Source organism: Drosophila melanogaster, chromosome 2R (assembly GCF_000001215.4).
Source record: "Drosophila melanogaster chromosome 2R".
NCBI classification, from domain to species: Eukaryota; Metazoa; Arthropoda; class Insecta; order Diptera; family Drosophilidae; genus Drosophila; species Drosophila melanogaster.
The window spans coordinates 7,812,132-7,831,975 of NT_033778.4; the positions used below are offsets into that span (position 1 = coordinate 7,812,132).

General features: G+C 44.1%; 7 protein-coding genes across 18 annotated transcripts, besides 1 other annotated feature; 3 read left to right on the forward strand and 4 right to left on the reverse strand.

Moving 5' to 3' along the window:
* Positions 1–372: 372 nt before the first annotated feature.
* puml (pummelig) lies at positions 373–3,355 on the forward strand. 7 transcript variants are annotated; one of them, NM_001299241.1, is made up of 2 exons: positions 373–861; positions 1,150–3,355. In NM_001299241.1, exons 1-2 carry the CDS (start codon positions 727–729, stop codon positions 2,377–2,379), a joined length of 1,365 nt encoding a protein of 454 aa, NP_001286170.1. In that variant the 5' UTR covers positions 373–726; the 3' UTR covers positions 2,380–3,355. The 7 variants fall into 7 exon arrangements, with proteins under 7 accessions (NP_001286170.1, NP_610326.1, NP_724611.1 ...); NM_136482.2 differs by having other exon boundaries at positions 1,150–2,614; NM_165562.2 differs by having other exon boundaries at positions 373–601; positions 1,150–2,614.
* Positions 3,208–11,438, reverse strand: cathD (cathepsin D). Of its 3 annotated transcripts, none has more exon segments than NM_001347753.1 (3): positions 3,208–3,595; positions 9,980–10,354; positions 10,418–11,438. In NM_001347753.1, coding segments are annotated over 2 exon segments (1,179 nt in total). In that variant the 5' UTR covers positions 11,336–11,438; the 3' UTR covers positions 3,208–3,595; positions 9,980–10,093.
* Positions 3,596–10,007: a mobile genetic element.
* A 373-nt stretch (positions 11,439–11,811) lies between the features above and the next one.
* CG30383 (uncharacterized protein) lies at positions 11,812–13,010 on the reverse strand. The gene is made up of 2 exons (NM_165563.2): positions 12,561–13,010; positions 11,812–12,327 (listed from the first exon to the last, which is right to left on the reverse strand). Exons 1-2 carry the CDS (start codon positions 12,990–12,992, stop codon positions 11,995–11,997), a joined length of 765 nt encoding a protein of 254 aa, NP_724612.2. The 5' UTR covers positions 12,993–13,010; the 3' UTR covers positions 11,812–11,994.
* A 147-nt stretch (positions 13,011–13,157) lies between these two features.
* On the forward strand, positions 13,158–15,188 carry phr (photorepair). Of its 2 annotated transcripts, NM_078929.4 has the most exons (3): positions 13,158–13,414; positions 13,469–14,740; positions 14,803–15,188. In NM_078929.4, exons 1-3 carry the CDS (start codon positions 13,373–13,375, stop codon positions 15,154–15,156), a joined length of 1,668 nt encoding a protein of 555 aa, NP_523653.2. In that variant the 5' UTR covers positions 13,158–13,372; the 3' UTR covers positions 15,157–15,188. The 2 variants fall into 2 exon arrangements, with proteins under 2 accessions (NP_523653.2, NP_724613.1); NM_165564.1 differs by having other exon boundaries at positions 13,390–14,740.
* Prosalpha1 (Proteasome alpha1 subunit) lies at positions 15,172–16,547 on the reverse strand. Of its 2 annotated transcripts, none has more exons than NM_165565.3 (4): positions 16,503–16,547; positions 16,279–16,378; positions 16,040–16,216; positions 15,172–15,751 (listed from the first exon to the last, which is right to left on the reverse strand). In NM_165565.3, the coding sequence occupies exons 2-4, from the start codon at positions 16,352–16,354 to the stop codon at positions 15,270–15,272; spliced, it is 735 nt and encodes a 244-aa protein (NP_724614.1). In that variant the 5' UTR covers positions 16,355–16,378; positions 16,503–16,547; the 3' UTR covers positions 15,172–15,269. The 2 variants fall into 2 exon arrangements, with proteins under 2 accessions (NP_724614.1, NP_524837.2); NM_080098.4 differs by having other exon boundaries at positions 16,436–16,547.
* A 383-nt stretch (positions 16,548–16,930) lies between these two features.
* On the forward strand, positions 16,931–18,298 carry CG18853 (uncharacterized protein). The gene is made up of 4 exons (NM_165566.3): positions 16,931–17,124; positions 17,215–17,401; positions 17,461–17,850; positions 17,913–18,298. Exons 1-4 carry the CDS (start codon positions 17,063–17,065, stop codon positions 18,264–18,266), a joined length of 993 nt encoding a protein of 330 aa, NP_724615.1. The 5' UTR covers positions 16,931–17,062; the 3' UTR covers positions 18,267–18,298.
* Prosalpha1R (Proteasome alpha1 subunit-related) lies at positions 18,282–19,640 on the reverse strand. Of its 2 annotated transcripts, none has more exons than NM_001169607.1 (4): positions 19,613–19,640; positions 19,389–19,488; positions 19,150–19,326; positions 18,282–18,861 (listed from the first exon to the last, which is right to left on the reverse strand). In NM_001169607.1, exons 2-4 carry the CDS (start codon positions 19,462–19,464, stop codon positions 18,380–18,382), a joined length of 735 nt encoding a protein of 244 aa, NP_001163078.1. In that variant the 5' UTR covers positions 19,465–19,488; positions 19,613–19,640; the 3' UTR covers positions 18,282–18,379. The 2 variants fall into 2 exon arrangements, with proteins under 2 accessions (NP_001163078.1, NP_724616.1); NM_165567.4 differs by having other exon boundaries at positions 19,546–19,640.
* Between the last annotated feature and the right edge of the window lie 204 nt (positions 19,641–19,844).

A 19,844-nucleotide genomic window follows, 5' to 3' on the forward strand; every position in this document is an offset into this window, starting at 1 on the left:
GAACATAAAACTATCAAAAGTACGTTTTCAAAAAAAGACTTAAGCACGAATCCAAAATAAAACACACAGGGCTTCAAAAAATTTCTCATATACCTTAATCCAATTGGAAGAATAAAACAAAAATATGAATTAAAAGTCTGTCTCATGAGAGCTTGGTTTAAATATTAATAATTCACCGTTTATCGGGCAATACAAAATATATTTCAACCCGTTTTCAACAGGATAAATGTAATATATACATTTTAAATGCTTTTATTTTCAAAACCCCCTTTCGCCATCCCTGCTAACCGTTGACCAGCACTGTCGGCGGCCAGCTGATCGGCCCAGCTGATGGTGTGACCGCACTCCGCCTGCTAAGTGCGCCTGTATGCGTTAGTCGCTCTTCCCAGTAGACTTGCAGCAACAACAACAAGTATTTCACCATTAGAATAGATAACATGTAATTGCGACACGGAACTTGAATCAGAGCAAGCCAGGCCACTTTCCGCGGAACACTAGCAGAAGTACAAAGTCATCCCAACTCGGCAGTACTAGTGCTACAAATCCGAATTCACTCCCGTGTCAGTATTCATGAAACTCTCGACTTTCGACGGGTACGCACGTATGTAGCGCGCAAATGTTGGCAAAACATTATTGTTAGGATACCACACTCCCCCCGCACACACCCTAACCTTGTGGCAATAGAAATCAGCAGTGAGAGATCAGATCGATCGGATCGTGAGCGAGATGAGCGAACCGCTAGCATTGGCGAGCGGCGGCGTGGTGGATCCAACGGCCGCATCCACCAGCGTCACTATTTCGAACCTGCCACAGCCAACAGTTGCGCTGGGATCGGAATCTAAATCGTCCATGGACCTAGAGGTAAGCAGGGCGAGCAGATCCCCAGGCCCAGGTTCAGTTTACCATCGTAGTCGGCCCTGCCTGGTGAAATCACGAAAATCCCAAAAAGATATACCCAATTACCCAGCCACATTTCGCTAGCAACTGCGCAATTAACCGACAGCCGCTGGTTAAGTAATTTTCGGGTCGGACCACCTGGCATGGATGACATAGCCAGCGGCTAGAGGTGCCCATCGAACCCACAACGCTCCCAACGCTCACCCCAGCAACACCCCAAATTCACTCGTCACTTTCATCTCTCACCTGCAGGATCCCCGGAACAATAGATTCTTTCTCTGGAAATGGTTGTGTAACTGGACATCCAGCTCACCAACTATGCTGCGTGCCGTGGAGAAGAAGATACTGTCGTACGTGAAGCTGCCCTACCGCGGCTTCTTCGTGGATATCGGGCCGGCGGTGGGCGAAGCGGATAAGATCTGGACCATCAGCATGAATACCGAGTCCAAGGAGGTGCCGCTGGTGCTCCTGCATGGCCTGGGCGCAGGCATTGCCCTGTGGGTGATGAACCTCGATGCCTTTGCCAAGGGCCGACCAGTATACGCCATGGACATCCTCGGATTCGGTCGCAGCTCTCGGCCGCTGTTCGCCAAGGATGCGCTGGTGTGCGAGAAGCAATTTGTGAAATCGGTGGAGGAGTGGCGGCGCGAGATGAACATCAACGACATGATTCTGTTGGGCCACTCGATGGGCGGCTTCATTGCCTCCAGCTACGCCCTCTCACATCCGGAGCGTGTGAAACACCTCATACTAGCCGATCCCTGGGGCTTCCCCGAGAAGCCCTCGGATTCGACCAACGGCAAAACAATACCGCTCTGGGTGCGGGCCATAGCTAGAGTACTGACCCCGCTAAATCCGTTGTGGGCTCTCCGCGCCGCCGGACCCTTTGGCCAGTGGGTGGTGCAAAAGACGCGGCCAGACATTATGCGAAAGTTCCAGAGCACCATCGAGGAGGATATCAACTTGCTGCCGCAGTACATACACCAGTGCAATGCGCAGAATCCCAGCGGTGAGTCCGCCTTCCACACAATGATGCAATCCTTTGGATGGGCCAAGCACCCCATGATTCACCGCATCAAGGACGTGCGCAGCGACATACCAATCACGTTCATCTACGGCTCCCGTTCGTGGATCGACTCGTCGTCGGGGGAGAAGATCAAGTCGCAGCGCGGCAGCAATATGGTGGACATCAAGATCGTGACGGGCGCCGGCCACCACGTATATGCCGACAAGCCGGACGTGTTCAACCGCTACGTGAACGAGACCTGTGATATGTACAAGGTGGCCGGTGGCAAGCTGATAACGCCCCTGCAGCTAATCCGCGAATCCACCGAGTCCGACGAGGAGCGCGAGCCCAGCCTGAGCACAGCGAAGACGGTCGAGGTCCAGCCAGAAGTCCAGCCGGTGCCCCAACCTGTCACCGCAGCCGACACATCCACGCCGACCGCCGACGAACTGGCGGCGAACATCAAACCGAAGTGAGCAGAAGCAGCGGCATTCGCTGAGAACCAAACAAAAATCACAGCTCGCCTGCCAGCCTGTATCTATTAGCTTAGTGTCTTTGCCTAGTATTAAATGGTCATCTTATCCAATTAGCCGCTATTTTTACTCTACAGTCAGAAATGAAGCCCTATTCTTATTTATATTTTTGAGATTTTCAAGTTATACGCACTGTTTTTAAATAGCTTAAATATATATCTATTTTTGTTAGCAAATCAACTCAGCTCTAAACGTCTTCTCTACAGTGACCTAGGCAGACAGGTTTCATATAAAAATATGTGATGTGTAATGGATTGGGCTGGCAACCAAGCAGCTATCGTTCATTTGTGCTGATTCAGTCAGAGTACAAAGGTCACTTCAGGGGCATTGTCAACGCGCATGGAGTTCCATTGATAATTTGGTTGATAATCACTGGAGGAATTCGAAGCTCCGCCGAAAAGTTCTCTACGAATGCAGTCGGTGTCCAACATACGTCAGAATCGGCATCGATCCGGAAGATCCCACACGCGCCACTTGTTTTCAATTCTTTTGGTTTGGGTCTAAGGCTATCTCGAGTTAGCTGATAGCCAGCAAAACAATGGAAATATGTAGGTGAAAACGGTAGCGGTTCTCTAAAATTGGCGCCTAATTCTATTAGTGAATGATTCACTGGCTTAAGCCACCACTTAAACGCCGAAAAGAAAATGGAACCGGGCTTGAATCATAAGCTAGTCGCTGCTTATTGCATTTTTTAAAAATTTCGTCTATTATTTGCGGACTGATATAAGATATTCGTGTATGGAATTATCTATCAGCGGAATTTCACCATACATTAAAACTATACATTTGAATGACATCATCATATAGTATCGAAAAGAAAGCTAACTTATCAAATTTCTTGAATGTAAGGTGGAACTTGCATTAAATGGCAACTGAGGAGTCGTTGATCCCCAGAGAATTCTTATCAACTGTCTGGTACACGCTATTTTCACTGTATAGAAAAGTATATTATACAAATTAATTGAGTGAAAAAGCTCCACAAGCAGTCATGTATGTACATTCGTTTTCAATTAGCCTCGCCGCTAATCATGACAAACATAATATATGTAGTATAAAGCTTTGTGCGTTATCACAAAGAGCAGAGCCAGCAAAAGCATTCAGCTGATTTCGCATAAACAACTCACAATCAAACAAAGAAACGTTATAGCTATTACATATAAGTTAACACAATCACAAAACACCCGAAATATAGTCGTAAGCCTCAAGTGCTTTTCCCATCTATAGATCGAGCTTTACCTATAAGAAACTGTAACTTGTTAAGCTTTAGAGATAAGAACTCTTGCTATACTTAAGTTAGTCGATTTTGGAAGATTAGAAGCGTCGGTCATCGCCACGTACTTACTATTCGTCTCATTAAGTGCAGACCGCGCAAGCCCTATTGTAATTAATAAACTTACGCTAATAAATATATGGAAAATCTACTAAAATGATAATTGGCGCCCAAACGGATATAAAAACCTACGATAACTGAATAATTATAAATAAATAACAAAAGGAGGATCCGGAGACAAAACCAGCGGCTTTGGCTAATTAACTCTAACCTAAGAAATAAAAATTTCGTGATTACATAAAATATAATATTAATTACTAGGACCATCTACCTTAAAATTGTTTGTTAATCACTATTATTATATTGTAAGTATAACGCTTATTGAACGAATTAAAAATATTATTATTATTATTATATTATAACCTATGCAAAGAGTATTGATAATAAAAATACATGAGTGACAGTGATAACCTTTTAGACAACCTAGTGTCAAGCTTAAATAAATGGTCAGCGCACCAGGCAAGTAGGCAAAACAGTGCAGAAAAAAATAATAAGTCATCAGATAATTGGTGGTCAAAAACAAAGACAACTAGCGAAATGGAATTTGAAGCTCAGTTAAAAGCGATCGTAGAGAGTGCTGTTGCCGGTGCGCTCGCAGTCCAAAAACAATCATTTGAAAAGCAATTGCAGGAGATGAATGAGCGAATCGGGAAATTAACAGTGAACACCCCAGAGGTGGAAACTTATGTAGATGCTGAAATTAGACCAGGTGTTGTCTGTAGCGAGCCTCTAGATATAATTAAATCTCTGCCAGATTTTGATGGCAAAAGTGAAACATATGTGTCGTGGAGAAAAGCGGCTCATGTCGCTTTTAAAGTTTTCAAAGATTACGAGGGAAGTTCAACATTTTACCAAGCTCTTGGTATTATGCGAAATAAAATAAAAGGTCCAGCGAATACAGTATTGGCTTCTTTTAATACTCCGTTACATTTCAAAGCAATGATCAGCCGTCTTGATTTCACATATTCTGACAAAAGGCCGATCTATCTAATCGAACAAGAGCTATCAACTTTGCGACAGGGAGACATGACTCTTACTGAATTCTACGATGAAGTCGAGAAAAAACTGACCCTACTTACCAACAAGACAATAATGACATTTGATAGTGCCTTGGCGATGTCACTGAATGAAAAGTACAGGACGGACGCGTTACGTGTATTTGTAACCGGAGCTAAGAAATCGTTGAGCGACATTCTTTTTGCAAAAGGTCCAAAAGATTTACCAACTGCTCTCGCTTTAGCGCAAGAGGTCGAGTCGAACCATGAGCGTTACCAATTCGCCCTTATTTATTCTAAAAATATTGGAGACAGGGGTCAGAAAATCGAACAAAAGCACAGCGATAAGGATAGAAACTCAATCATGCCCATGCAAACTAAAAACCCATATTTTAGCAAGCGTCAGGTGCATACTTATGATAACCAGGAAAGACAAGATCCAGTCCAGTTAACAAATCCTGATGTATCCATGCGATCTAGAAGAACTGGAAATTTTGGACAAACTCCATTTCCGACTCAGGGAAATATTTGGCCATCCCAACAGCAAAATTCTTGGCCATCTCAACAACAATATTCTTGGCCATCCCAACAACAAAATTCATTTCGAACACAAAATCAATTCGCATCGCAACCCCAACAGCAAAACACAAGTCAGGCTCAGGGACATTTTGGGTATGCGCAAGCATCAAAAAGACCAACGAGTGGCAGTGCAAGGTTTACAGGGCCAAAACAGCAGAGGATCAACTACTTACCTCATGAGAAAGGTCAATGTGAGGAAGATACAGACGGTTATCAAAAGGAGGCAGAAGCGGAGGTTGATGATTATGAGGACGAACTAGTGAATTACGATCATGTTCATTTTTTAGCCACAAATCCCTGCTACCGTACATAGAAAGAGAGATAGCAGGGAGAACCATAAAACTTTTGATTGACACCGGGGCTTCGAAAAATTACATACAGCCCCTCCCTGAATTAAAAAACATAATGCCGGTACAAAATAAATTCACGGTAAAATCGCTTCATGGTTGCAACACCGTCAAACAGAAATGCTTTATTAAGCTATTTAACACATCTGTTCAATTCTTTATTCTTCCAAGTCTCTCTAGTTTTGACGCAATAATAGGACTTGACCTTTTGAAACAGGGAAATGCAACGTTAGATTTTAAGAACAAAACGTTGAATATCAACAATGAAGTGGAATCTATTCAGTTTTTGAGATGTGACAGCGTAAATTTCACCAACATAGAGAATATTGTGGTTCCAAATCAGATATCTAATAAATTCCATACAATGCTTCGAAACCGATTGGCCGTCTTTGCGGAACCGGAAGAAGCACTGCCGTATAATACCAACATTGTTGCCACAATACGTACTGAGGACGACCAACCCATTTACTCAAAACTCTATCCGTACCCCATGGGCGTATCGGATTTTGTGAATAAGGAGACACATGCTTTGTTAAAGGACGGAATTATCAGGCCCTCGTCGTCACCTTACAACAATCCGGTTTGGGTAGTCGATAAAAAAGGTACAGATGAAGAGGGAAATACTAAGAAAAGGTTGGTTATAGATTTTAGAAAACTAAATTTAAAAACAATCGACGACAAGTACCCTATACCAAACGTAGTATCCATCTTGTCAAATTTGGGAAAAGCCAGATTCTTTACAACCCTTGACCTTAAATCGGGGTTTCACCAAATTCTGCTCGCAGAAAAGGATAGAGAGAAAACTGCCTTTTCAGTAGGAAATGGAAAATACGAGTTTTGCCGTTTGCCGTTTGGCTTGAAAAATGCCCCAAGTATTTTTCAACGTGCTATTGATGATGTTCTTAGGGACCGTATAGGAAAGTCATGTTACGTTTACGTTGATGACGTAATAATATTTTCAAACGGAATTGAGGACCACGTAAACGACGTTGCTTGGGTACTAGACAGACTGTCTGGGGCAAACATGAGGGTTTCTAAAGAGAAATCGTTTTTCTTCAAGGAAAGCGTCGAGTATCTCGGATTCATGGTGTCAAGTGGAGGTATCACAACCAGTCCTAGCAAAGTAGAGGCTATTCAGAAATATAATCAACCTACTAATCTGTTTAGTGTTCGATCGTTTTTAGGGCTAGCAAGTTATTACCGCTGCTTTATTAAGGACTTCGCCTCTATTGCTAGACCACTCACTGACATTCTGAAGGGTGAAAACGGAAAGGTTTCCGCAAGCCAGTCTAAAAAGATACCAATTTCTTTCGATGAAAGACAATGTTCTGCTTTTGAGAAGCTTAAAAATGTTCTTGTCTCCGAAAATGTAATGTTATTGTATCCCGATTATAGAAAAGCCTTTGACTTAACAACAGACGCTTCGGCTTTTGGCCTGGGGGCAGTCTTATCACAGGATGGCAAGCCTGTTACAATGATTTCGAGAACTTTACAGGATAGAGAACTTAATTTCGCAACAAATGAACGAGAACTTTTGGCCATCGTTTGGGCTTTAAAGTCTCTTAGGAACTATCTATATGGTGTCAAAAACTTAAACATTTTTACAGATCACCAGCCGTTAACATACGCCGTGTCAGATAGGAATCCAAATGCAAAAATCAAGAGATGGAAGGCGTTTATAGACGAACATAATGCTAAAATTTTCTATAAACCTGGCAAGGAGAACTATGTTGCCGATGCACTATCCAGGCAGGCTATTCATGTCCTAGAGGACGAACCCCAGTCAGACATTGCAACAATACATAGCGAAATTTCATTGACTTTTACAATCGAAACTATCGACAAGCCGGTTAACTGTTTTAGAAACCAAATTGTGATAGATGAGGGCACCGCAGACTCAACTCGAACTTTTGTTATTTTCGGAAGCAAGACAAGGCATCTAATACAGTTTCTAGACAAAGAGACCTTAATCGGAAGAATTCGTGATGTGGTTAAGCCGGATGTAGTGAATGCGATACACTGCGAATTACCTGTACTAGCTTTCATTCAAAACAGTCTTGTAAATGACTTTCCAGCAACAACCTTCCGACACACTATGAAAATGGTCAGCGACATTTTTAATCAAACTGAGCAACGGGAAATAGTGTCTTTGGAGCACAACAGAGCGCATAGGGCAGCACAGGAGAATGTAAAACAAATTCTTCAATACTACTTTTTCCCTAAAATGTCACAAATAGCCGCTACCTTTGTTTCTAACTGCTTGGTTTGTCAAAAAGCCAAATACGACCGCCATCCGCAAAAGCAAATCCTCGGGAGAACACCTATTCCGTCACATGTAGGCGAGACATTGCATATTGATATATTTTCTACGGACAGGAATTACTTTTTGACATGTATTGACAAATTTTCCAAATTCGCTATTGTGCAACCAATCGGCTCTCGAACGATAACTGATTTAGAACCTGCAATTATGCAACTAATGAACTTTTTTCCCCATTCAAAGACAATATTTTGTGACAATGAACCGTCCATAAATTCCGAGTCAATCAAGTCACTTTTGAAAAATCGTTTTAATGTTGACATAGCGAACGCACCTCCACTTCATAGTACCTCAAACGGACAGGTTGAAAGGTTTCACAGCACGCTTTTAGAAATAGCTCGATGCCTGAAACTTGACAGTGGAATGAATGATACAGTCAACCTTATTCTTCAGGCAACAATAGAATACAATAAGACGGTGCACTCAGTCACCAATAGAAGACCGATCGACATTATTCATTCAACTCCTCCCGAATTGGCTAACGAGATAGTAGAAATGGTTAACGAAGCTCAGGAAAAACAGCTAAGAAGAGAAAATGTAACAAGACGAGACAGAACCTTTGAGGTGGGAGAAACCGTCATGGTAAAACAAAACAATCGCTTGGGAAATAAACTAACCCCACGGTATAGGGAAGAACTAATCGAAGCAGACCTCGGGACAACGGTCCTCATAAAAGGGAGGGTCGTTCATAAAGATAATCTACGCTAGGTTTAGTATTTCTTTTCCTTTTGTGACCATCGCCAAGTTAGCAAAATACAAACGTGAAATCTGAACACTAGTAAAAGAGTTTGCAAACATTTTTCAATTAAATATTTGTCAAATCCTTCTTATTTAATCTTTAAACATTTTGTATTATTTCCGCTTCATCCTCTTTAGAAAATTTTAAAGGTATGTGATGAAATGCTAGACCCGAATGATTTGAAAACTTAAAGTCCACGCAACCACAAATATTTCCTGAAACTACCATAGAAAATAAATGCATTACCAAAACGGCATAATAACAGTATAGCGCACTCACTCTAATTAGATTTCAAATTCCCGATTAAAAAAAAATAAAACACTAATGTTATCAATACCCTTTCCTGATTCTGTTCAACTAAATAGGAAAATCAATACTTGCAATCAATAAGCGTTTTACTACATACTTTAATATCAAAAATATCTGAATGAACTTTATTATAAAATTATAATTGTTATACTTAATTATTGTCAAAACTTTAGTATTAAAACTGTAACTACCTCTTAAGTAGATGAGAAGAGTAGAAGAGGGAATTAAGATCTATCAACGTAGTATCTGCTAAAGACGTAAAGATGCGGCAACTATTTCTGCGCCTGGGTACTGAAACGACGAACTGAATAATATCTGCCATCAGACGCCAACCAGAGTGCGTTCAACACATACGTTTTGATGGTCAACTAGTTCAACCAACATCAGCATCATCGTCGTCAACAAGTCGACGGTTACAATAAAGATTTTTTCCAAGTTCGCTACGATCATCTCCAGAACCTTGTTGCGAACCCATGACATGGAGAATCAGCAGCATTTACGAACTTCTCGGATCATCCAGACACGCAGAGCTGCCTTCCCTTCGATGGTTTAACGCAGTACCAGGTTGGCAGTATGGGAACTTAGTGCACAACCAATGTTACCCGTAAGATCCGCTTTCAAATAGATTTGCCAATTGTAAAAAGTCTGTGGACAGCCTTCGTCTTAGAAGGGGAGGAGTTAACACAATCACAAAACACCCGAAATATAGTCGTAAGCCTCAAGTGCTTTTCCCATCTATAGATCGAGCTTTACCTATAAGAAACTGTAACTTGTTAAGCTTTAGAGATAAGAACTCTTGCTATACTTAAGTTAGTCGATTTTGGAAGATTAGAAGCGTCGGTCATCGCCACGTACTTACTATTCGTCTCATTAAGTGCAGACCGCGCAAGCCCTATTGTAATTAATAAACTTACGCTAATAAATATATGGAAAATCTACTAAAATGATAATTTATATATTATTCTTCGGAGAAACCCGCAATGGGATCGATCGATAATGTTTACAATTTAAATTTTAAGTATACTTTTCTTTGTTCGATTATTTGGCATCGGCGAAGCCCACACGATCGTTGCCCATGTCAAACTCGGTGTAGTATTTGCCAATGAAAACGTCACCGAGGATCCACAAGGGTCCGTTTGGAGGGGGGATGTCCAAGCCCATAAAGCCGGACAGACAGATGGTCTTACCCATCTGGGCCACACGGAGAATATAGTCCTTGCCCTCGAGCTCGAAGGTCTTTCCGCCCAGCACAAACTTGATTACCGGCAATTGGGGAATGAGATCGCAAGAAACCACATACTAAAGTAAGAAATTAAGAGGATTAGCAGTGCTTCATGTGAGAACTTAGAGCATGGTACTCACCTGACCACCGATGATGGGAGTTCCACCAATCTTCTGGTTAATAGAGGTGGCCTCTTCCAAGGGCGCAGCAATTAGTGAGGTACCGGTGTCAGCGATCACCTGGCAACCGCCCTTGCACAGCTGCAAATCGCCAATGGAGGCGGCATCCATCTTGATTTGCCAGTAGGCCTTGCGGGTAACGGGCAAGTAGGTGAATTCACCAGTGTAGTGGTTGGGATCGGAGCCGCCAAAGATGATCTCACCGCCCTCGGGCGAGGCGGGATCGCGATTCAGGTAGAATGAGAACACCGGAGCGGAGATCAAACCCTGTTCGTACATGGCGTAAAATGGCGGCTTCACCTTGTCCACCGAGATGGAGTTGTAGCCCAGGCCTAGGATGCCGTCGAACTTGGCAGCTACGAAGACCAGGCCCGGCTCACTGAGCGCCTCAGCGAATGTCTGATCCTTGATGTCCAGGCCGGCAATGGACACCGTATCCGTGGACAGGTATCCGGACAAGCTGCCCGAGCCATACTGGATGGCGAACTCAGTGCCGTTCTTGGTGTAGGTCTTCGACTTGGAGGCATCGTACTTGTTGTGCATCAAACAGGCGATGTTGGTCAGGTGGCACTTCTTGGACGGCACCCACAAGTTCGAGGAGCCGGTGTCGAAAACCACACGGAAGTTCTGCGGTGGCGAGCCAATGGCAATGGGCCCATAGTACTGCGCGTCCATATAGTTGGACAGCGGTTCCGGCACATCACCTCCGCCGTACCTAATGCGCAATTGCTGCAGCTCCGTGCCCACATCCGCAAAGTGCCGGCGGGCCGACTGAAATTTGTGGAGCGGTACGCGCAGCAATCCGGGCTTCTCCTGCGAATTTGGGTGGGCCACGGCCGCAGCCAGGAAGGCGACTAGAAGCAGTGCAACCTTCTGCATTTTGATTTCTATGTTACGCTTCTCTGGTGGCTAAAACTGCAATGATCGCTGCAGTTAATTAAATATTGCGGCACAGCGAAAATGATTCAGCACAGATAATGTACTAAATTTGGCTTGGCGCGTCGTTTTGATTAGAGAGATTCGATAGTTTTTGTTGTAAACTAATGCAATTCTTTAATTTTCGGAATGTTTCTTTTTAATATTTCGCGTTTATGTATATATAATACAAATGTATCATTATTTCTACACATTTAGGAAGAGCTTGTATCATGACTACGATCTTACTTTAGAGACAATAAGGGAAAGCTAAAAAAGTATTTCCCATCTTTCATTTTTAAACGCTTTTATGAGCAAACAATTAACAATTATGATGAGCAACCTTAATGTATTAATTGATAATATAGATAACAATCGTAAGGAGCGGGTCGAAGCTGAATTTCGAATCTTTACTTGTATATATAAATTCTAATAAATTCATGATAACATGGAATTATATATTAAAATATGAATAGTAAGTTGTATTTTGAGCTTAAATGGTTCAAAAATATTACAAAAATAGTCTTCTTATAGTCACCTAAAATCCAGAGAAATAATTTTATACTATTGATTAAAATGAAATAAAAGTATTAAATATAGATAAAAGATATAGCTAATCCTTTCTAGTACTTTTTACAATCACTTATTACTCGACAAAGTTTGGATTTGACCTTAGCACAGACATCCAAATCGGAGATTAGGTCATCAATGTTCGTTCGGAACGGAGTAACTCTAGCAGTATCCTCGAATGACTGTTTGGCGCGCCGCATTCTTTCGTGAATCTCACTCATATCGAGCATCTTTCCAATAGAAAGCTCATGGTTGGTGGACAACAGTACCGAGAACAGAACGGCGGACTCCATGGAGACTTTGCTTCGATACCCAACGCAGGTTTTCTGCTCCATTTCATCGCTTTCCATGAGCACGGTTTGGCATCTTTTCAGGGAATCGCCTTTCTATAAAAATCGAGCAAAAATTAATATCATACTATTGGATTAAGAGAGTAAGAGATATAAGATTATAATGTGATGTGTAAGTGCCCGGATAACTGCATAAGGATAGATTAAATTAAATTAAAAAAAGGGTACTTATTGTTTATTAACGAAAGCAATTTTAAGTAAATACATTCATATTTATGCATGTACATAGTAAATTGGCATCAAAATTATTCGCCGACAGATATGCTTACCTTAATCTTCTTGATATCTTCAGGTTGGATAAAATGTTTCTGGCGCTGGACTACAAATCGAGCTGCAAGGTCACAATCCGGAGTGTACTGGTAGCCTTGGGCAACGCGCCTGAAGAATGGATGCAGATCCAGAAGCTTAAGGCGTTTTTGGGCCATCTCCGAAAGCTGATAGGTGTCCAGTTGGGGCAGAACTTCGGTTAGGAATAAATGGCACACTTCCTTGGCAGTGAGATCCCTGAAAGCCTCGTTCCTGGTGTTCCACTCCTTCCAGGCTGAAGCATCCTGGATGTAAAACAGACGGCACGACGCAACAGCGTAGTCGATCAACTCCCTGTGGATCGATTGTTCAGCATCGTGCAAAAGCGTAGATCGAGCAATACGGCCGATATTGGCATTAAATTCCGCTTCGTCCACAGTTTCGTCCATTTTCATTCCCAATATAAAACATTTTATTATAAAACAGTAAAGAATCGGTTTAATTTCAACGTGCGCTTTCAGATCTGCACTCTTTTTGTAATCGATAACTGCTGTGTATCGTATGCGGCACTGAGACTATTGAAATCTTAGGGAATGTTTAGGAAATAGGAACATCTGGAGTTAAATGTATTTCAAAACCGAAAGCCACAACTTTCCTTAAAATATTATGCCAAAAAAAAATCTACTAATATAAATTTAAACATAATACTTAATTCTTTATTTATGTTAATTCATAATAATTTCTCTTCCAAGGGAAGTGTATTTGGAGTGCGGCTACTAGCATAATTTTCACTCTCATTGAACAGCTGATAGAGTCGCCATATCGTTATACAGTTATGTTTACACTTGCTTCATATTGGCGCGAATCATTCAAGATTGTGGGTTAAATCGAATTAGTAAAAATCAAATCACGATTTTTCATTCATGTTCAGGTTCTTCCGCTGCAGGCGATGAAGCGTACGAAGGCGCAGAAGGCAGGTCCTTCCAAAAAGGCAGCAAAAAACGAGAAGGCCAGCTCCGAGCCCAAAAGTGACCAGGAAAGCAGCGATGAGGAGGCCTCCACATCGAAGGCTTTGTTGGTTTCTAAGCCGGATTACCAAAACTTCGAGCAGTTTCTTACCCACTTGGAACACCAGCGAGTCTGCACGGCAGCCAACATACAGGAGTTCTCTTTTCGAAAGAAACGAGTGCGCGTTCTGTCCAAAACCGAAGATGTAAAGGAATCCAGCCTAGGCGGCGTCGTCTACTGGATGTCCCGCGACGGGCGCGTACAGGACAACTGGGCCCTGCTCTTTGCCCAGCGTCTGGCTCTCAAGCTGGAATTACCCTTAACTGTGGTATTTTGCCTAGTTCCCAAATTCCTGAATGCCACTATCAGGCACTACAAATTCATGATGGGCGGCCTGCAGGAGGTGGAGCAGCAGTGTCGCGCCCTTGACATACCGTTTCACCTGCTGATGGGCTCCGCTGTTGAAAAGTTACCACAATTTGTGAAATCCAAGGACATCGGAGCCGTAGTCTGTGACTTTGCTCCGCTGCGTTTGCCACGCCAATGGGTCGAGGATGTGGGCAAGGCACTGCCCAAGAGCGTGCCGTTGGTGCAAGTCGATGCTCACAATGTAGTCCCCTTGTGGGTGGCCTCCGACAAACAGGAGTACGCTGCGCGTACCATCCGCAACAAGATCAACTCCAAGCTAGGGGAGTACCTCAGCGTATTCCCACCAGTTGTGCGGCATCCTCATGGAACTGGCTGCAAGAATGTGAATACCGTGGACTGGTCAGCTGCTTATGCTTCGCTGCAGTGCGACATGGAAGTGGACGAGGTGCAGTGGGCCAAGCCGGGGTATAAAGCAGCCTGCCAGCAGCTCTACGAGTTCTGCAGTCGTCGTTTGCGCCATTTCAATGACAAACGAAACGATCCCACGGCAGACGCCTTGTCCGGACTCTCGCCGTGGCTGCACTTTGGTCATATTTCGGCTCAGCGCTGTGCACTGGAGGTGCAGCGGTTTCGAGGACAACACAAAGCCTCGGCGGATGCGTTTTGCGAGGAGGCCATTGTGCGCCGCGAACTGGCGGATAACTTTTGCTTCTACAACGAGCACTATGATAGTCTTAAAGGTCTAAGTTCTTGGGCATATCAAACGCTAGATGCACATCGCAAGGACAAGCGAGATCCCTGCTACAGCTTAGAAGAACTAGAAAAGGTTCACCACGGATTCTTTTTCTTTTGATTTGAGACTAAAATGATTTTATAATTTTTTCCTAGTCTCTCACTTATGACGACCTGTGGAACTCGGCGCAACTGCAGCTGGTACGCGAGGGAAAGATGCACGGCTTTTTGCGCATGTACTGGGCCAAAAAGATTCTGGAATGGACAGCGACACCGGAGCATGCGTTGGAGTACGCAATCCTGCTGAACGACAAGTACAGTCTGGATGGTCGCGACCCCAACGGCTATGTGGGCTGCATGTGGTCCATTGGCGGCGTCCATGACATGGGCTGGAAGGAGCGGGCTATCTTCGGTAAGGTTAGGTACATGAACTATCAGGGATGCCGTCGCAAATTCGATGTAAATGCCTTTGTCATGCGATACGGCGGTAAGGTGCACAAGAAGAAATAAAACGTTTTCGGATTTGCCTTTGTTTTGAATGCAAGCCAAGAGCATTTTTTATTTAACCATAGATCCAAGAGGCTTTATAAAATATGACAAAATTACAGCTAGCGGGACAGAACTTAGTCCTTCTCGGCGATCTTGGTGAGGTGTTCCTCGATCTCCCGCTCATCCAAAATACGGAAAGTGGGATCAGACTTGCTGACCACGCCGATCTCAATGCCGTTCGGCTTGAAGTCTATAGCGAGCACACTGGACAGACAGGAGATGGCCAGCTGGATCGCTTTCTCCTCCGACAAGTTGGGCTTGTACTTCTTTTCCAGATAGCTGTTGGCCTCCAGAGTCTTGGCACCCACGCTGCAGGCCTTGAACCCGCTGAAGTAGCCAGCCGGGTCCGTCTTGTAAACGCTGGGGCCGATTTCATTGTCGTAAGCGATCAGCACCATGCTGCAGCCGAGCGGACGCATCTCGGCATTCTGCGTGTACACCTGGTTGATATCCGCAATTCGACGACACAGCACATCCACGGGCATTTCGTAGCCGTACTTGTAGCGGAAGTTGGCGGCCTCGTATCTGGCCTTCTGCACCTGTGAGCGGGAATCAGCTAGGGGAGAGAAATAATTTTAAGTATTTAGTGACACTCTTGGGTTGATATGTCCTCTTTTCTAGTTGAAGCACCGTGTGAAAACTACGTTTAAAATGGCTCCACGCTATACGCCTTTGCCCTAATGTCTGGCAGGCTATTTCTTCTGATTTTAGCACAATCATAAGTGAATCGCTACTTGGTTACATGGGACATATCAACAATGGGATAACTCTGTGCTAACTCGACTGGAATTTGACTCGAATCACGCCGGGATAAACAAGAATTTAAAGTATCTATGGTTCATACCTATGCGTCCGGTCATTGCGCATCCAATGTCCTTGGTGATGCGGAACAGGTGGGTCACCGTTTCAGGCACGATGTTCTTCTCGGTCACTTTTTTTTGGGTGGCCACCACGGCACAGTCGCCACTCTTCAGCGCCACCGTGGTGATGTTCTCCTGGGCAATAGCCTTGAAGGCGTACTCTGGCGGGGAAATGAGAATGTCAGACTGGATACAATGGAGCCGCAAGTGCCAGGATACTAACCCACTTGGTAGAGGCGTCCCTCCGGAGAGAAGATCGTGATGTGTCTGTCAAAGCCGGCTGAACTTCCGCGAGACATGATGCTTTCTTCGTGCTTCGATAGCTGCAATAGACAACGCCGGTTAAAATTCAGTTCTCAAGTCTGCCGCAAGCAACACACCTTTTGAACAATTAAAATTTACAAATTTGTATATAGCAGGGAAAATGTCGCTTCAAATCGAACCTACTGTGCAAAATTCAGATTGTCATTCTCAGCCCGAAAATGAACCTAAAAAATACCAAAAAGAAACGCGCGCTGGGATATATCGTTTATCATTGAAATCGAATATTTGGAAAAAGCCAAAATAGTGTTAAGCTACGCTTACAAAATGTTTAAATTATTCCTATTTTTATTTGTGAATTATTGTAAATTAGTCAACATAGAGCAAAGGGATTTGTAAAAAAAAATATTAACAAACATATGTAAATTGAAGACAAAACTTTTACTGCTCAGTAACGTTATCTTATATAATTTTTGTTGAGGCTTACAACGTTATTTCTTAAGAAAATGTTTGTAAAAAAAGCTATTGAGCGCAAGCTAAATCTAACTGGAATTAAGGCAGTTGGCCGTAACTAAGCACAGGTGAACCTATCGACAATCGATAACGTCGCGGTGCCGTGCGTAAGTGATGGCCAACTCTAGCTGGATGTAACCATTGAGAATCGAGGTAAATATTGGTCAATAACAGCGGAGAACGCTGCAATTGCGGATTATTTGGGAGTCAAGTGCGCGTTGCCGGCAGCGAAAATGCACGAGGATGATCTGAAGAGTCAGTTGACCATCGCGCGGAACGAGATCAACAATCTCAGGTGCGTTTGAGACAGGCAAATTGCCATGAGTGTCCTTTTGCTACTGGTATAGTTCAAGTTCACACCGATTTTGCCTTGACCATGATGCAGGCAGCAAGTGCGCAACCTGCAGCATGTGCAGCGCAAGGACATTGAGACGATAACCCGCCTGCTGCAGGACTTCCGCTGCGAGGGGTGTGCGAACAACAACAAAAGCGCCAAGGACAAGGTCGCCGGCGAGAAGCAGGAGCACCAGCACCAACAGCAGACGCAGGACCAGCAGACGGGCCAAGGTCAGGTGCGTTTGACCCTCCCACACACTGAAAGACACATACAAACCTCGCACCCAATCCTTAGAGCAATTATACCAATGGTGGGCACTGCTTGGGAGAGGACTACGCACACTTTCGGCCCATAGGAGTGATCCGGACAGCATTCCCAGAGAAGCGGGCCGTGCCGAGGCAGTCAATTGTGGGCAGTCGCCTGCGGGGTATCATCCAACTGAACGACGGTGTGTTCACCAATCCGGAGCACTCCTTGGAGGGACTAGAGGACTTTTCCCATCTGTGGCTCATCTATCATTTTCACCGCAACAATTCCCACCCCAAGGCCAAGGCGGATAACTTTTGCTTCTACAACGAGCACTATGATAGTCTTAAAGGTCTAAGTTCTTGGGCATATCAAACGCTAGATGCACATCGCAAGGACAAGCGAGATCCCTGCTACAGCTTAGAAGAACTAGAAAAGGTTCACCACGGATTCTTTTTCTTTTGATTTGAGACTAAAATGATTTTATAATTTTTTCCTAGTCTCTCACTTATGACGACCTGTGGAACTCGGCGCAACTGCAGCTGGTACGCGAGGGAAAGATGCACGGCTTTTTGCGCATGTACTGGGCCAAAAAGATTCTGGAATGGACAGCGACACCGGAGCATGCGTTGGAGTACGCAATCCTGCTGAACGACAAGTACAGTCTGGATGGTCGCGACCCCAACGGCTATGTGGGCTGCATGTGGTCCATTGGCGGCGTCCATGACATGGGCTGGAAGGAGCGGGCTATCTTCGGTAAGGTTAGGTACATGAACTATCAGGGATGCCGTCGCAAATTCGATGTAAATGCCTTTGTCATGCGATACGGCGGTAAGGTGCACAAGAAGAAATAAAACGTTTTCGGATTTGCCTTTGTTTTGAATGCAAGCCAAGAGCATTTTTTATTTAACCATAGATCCAAGAGGCTTTATAAAATATGACAAAATTACAGCTAGCGGGACAGAACTTAGTCCTTCTCGGCGATCTTGGTGAGGTGTTCCTCGATCTCCCGCTCATCCAAAATACGGAAAGTGGGATCAGACTTGCTGACCACGCCGATCTCAATGCCGTTCGGCTTGAAGTCTATAGCGAGCACACTGGACAGACAGGAGATGGCCAGCTGGATCGCTTTCTCCTCCGACAAGTTGGGCTTGTACTTCTTTTCCAGATAGCTGTTGGCCTCCAGAGTCTTGGCACCCACGCTGCAGGCCTTGAACCCGCTGAAGTAGCCAGCCGGGTCCGTCTTGTAAACGCTGGGGCCGATTTCATTGTCGTAAGCGATCAGCACCATGCTGCAGCCGAGCGGACGCATCTCGGCATTCTGCGTGTACACCTGGTTGATATCCGCAATTCGACGACACAGCACATCCACGGGCATTTCGTAGCCGTACTTGTAGCGGAAGTTGGCGGCCTCGTATCTGGCCTTCTGCACCTGTGAGCGGGAATCAGCTAGGGGAGAGAAATAATTTTAAGTATTTAGTGACACTCTTGGGTTGATATGTCCTCTTTTCTAGTTGAAGCACCGTGTGAAAACTACGTTTAAAATGGCTCCACGCTATACGCCTTTGCCCTAATGTCTGGCAGGCTATTTCTTCTGATTTTAGCACAATCATAAGTGAATCGCTACTTGGTTACATGGGACATATCAACAATGGGATAACTCTGTGCTAACTCGACTGGAATTTGACTCGAATCACGCCGGGATAAACAAGAATTTAAAGTATCTATGGTTCATACCTATGCGTCCGGTCATTGCGCATCCAATGTCCTTGGTGATGCGGAACAGGTGGGTCACCGTTTCAGGCACGATGTTCTTCTCGGTCACTTTTTTTTGGGTGGCCACCACGGCACAGTCGCCACTCTTCAGCGCCACCGTGGTGATGTTCTCCTGGGCAATAGCCTTGAAGGCGTACTCTGGCGGGGAAATGAGAATGTCAGACTGGATACAATGGAGCCGCAAGTGCCAGGATACTAACCCACTTGGTAGAGGCGTCCCTCCGGAGAGAAGATCGTGATGTGTCTGTCAAAGCCGGCTGAACTTCCGCGAGACATGATGCTTTCTTCGTGCTTCGATAGCTGCAATAGACAACGCCGGTTAAAATTCAGTTCTCAAGTCTGCCGCAAGCAACACACCTTTTGAACAATTAAAATTTACAAATTTGTATATAGCAGGGAAAATGTCGCTTCAAATCGAACCTACTGTGCAAAATTCAGATTGTCATTCTCAGCCCGAAAATGAACCTAAAAAATACCAAAAAGAAACGCGCGCTGGGATATATCGTTTATCATTGAAATCGAATATTTGGAAAAAGCCAAAATAGTGTTAAGCTACGCTTACAAAATGTTTAAATTATTCCTATTTTTATTTGTGAATTATTGTAAATTAGTCAACATAGAGCAAAGGGATTTGTAAAAAAAAATATTAACAAACA

What these genes read in the sequence shown, in the direction of transcription:
- puml (NM_001299241.1), top strand. Translation starts at nt 727, where the DNA reads ATGAGCGAACCGCTAGCATTGGCGAGCGGCGGCGTGGTGGATCCAACG. An exon ending in AATCGTCCATGGACCTAGAG is followed by an intron (nt 862 to 1,149) that starts GTAAGCAGGGCG and finishes TCTCACCTGCAG; the next exon opens with GATCCCCGGAACAATAGATT.
- cathD (NM_143756.3), bottom strand. Translation starts at nt 11,335, where the DNA reads ATGCAGAAGGTTGCACTGCTTCTAGTCGCCTTCCTGGCTGCGGCCGTG. An exon ending in CTCCCATCATCGGTGGTCAG is followed by an intron (nt 10,355 to 10,417) that starts GTGAGTACCATG and finishes TTCTTACTTTAG; the next exon opens with TATGTGGTTTCTTGCGATCT.
- CG30383 (NM_165563.2), bottom strand. Translation starts at nt 12,992, where the DNA reads ATGAAAATGGACGAAACTGTGGACGAAGCGGAATTTAATGCCAATATC. An exon ending in AAGATATCAAGAAGATTAAG is followed by an intron (nt 12,328 to 12,560) that starts GTAAGCATATCT and finishes CGATTTTTATAG; the next exon opens with AAAGGCGATTCCCTGAAAAG.
- phr (NM_078929.4), top strand. Translation starts at nt 13,373, where the DNA reads ATGTTTACACTTGCTTCATATTGGCGCGAATCATTCAAGATT. An exon ending in GGCGCGAATCATTCAAGATT is followed by an intron (nt 13,415 to 13,468) that starts GTGGGTTAAATC and finishes ATTCATGTTCAG; the next exon opens with GTTCTTCCGCTGCAGGCGAT. An exon ending in GCTTAGAAGAACTAGAAAAG is followed by an intron (nt 14,741 to 14,802) that starts GTTCACCACGGA and finishes ATTTTTTCCTAG; the next exon opens with TCTCTCACTTATGACGACCT.
- Prosalpha1 (NM_165565.3), bottom strand. Translation starts at nt 16,354, where the DNA reads ATGTCTCGCGGAAGTTCAGCCGGCTTTGACAGACACATCACGATCTTC. An exon ending in GGGACGCCTCTACCAAGTGG is followed by an intron (nt 16,217 to 16,278) that starts GTTAGTATCCTG and finishes TTTCCCCGCCAG; the next exon opens with AGTACGCCTTCAAGGCTATT. An exon ending in CGCAATGACCGGACGCATAG is followed by an intron (nt 15,752 to 16,039) that starts GTATGAACCATA and finishes TCTCTCCCCTAG; the next exon opens with CTGATTCCCGCTCACAGGTG.
- CG18853 (NM_165566.3), top strand. Translation starts at nt 17,063, where the DNA reads ATGCACGAGGATGATCTGAAGAGTCAGTTGACCATCGCGCGGAACGAG. An exon ending in AACGAGATCAACAATCTCAG is followed by an intron (nt 17,125 to 17,214) that starts GTGCGTTTGAGA and finishes ACCATGATGCAG; the next exon opens with GCAGCAAGTGCGCAACCTGC. An exon ending in AGCAGACGGGCCAAGGTCAG is followed by an intron (nt 17,402 to 17,460) that starts GTGCGTTTGACC and finishes CCCAATCCTTAG; the next exon opens with AGCAATTATACCAATGGTGG.
- Prosalpha1R (NM_001169607.1), bottom strand. Translation starts at nt 19,464, where the DNA reads ATGTCTCGCGGAAGTTCAGCCGGCTTTGACAGACACATCACGATCTTC. An exon ending in GGGACGCCTCTACCAAGTGG is followed by an intron (nt 19,327 to 19,388) that starts GTTAGTATCCTG and finishes TTTCCCCGCCAG; the next exon opens with AGTACGCCTTCAAGGCTATT. An exon ending in CGCAATGACCGGACGCATAG is followed by an intron (nt 18,862 to 19,149) that starts GTATGAACCATA and finishes TCTCTCCCCTAG; the next exon opens with CTGATTCCCGCTCACAGGTG.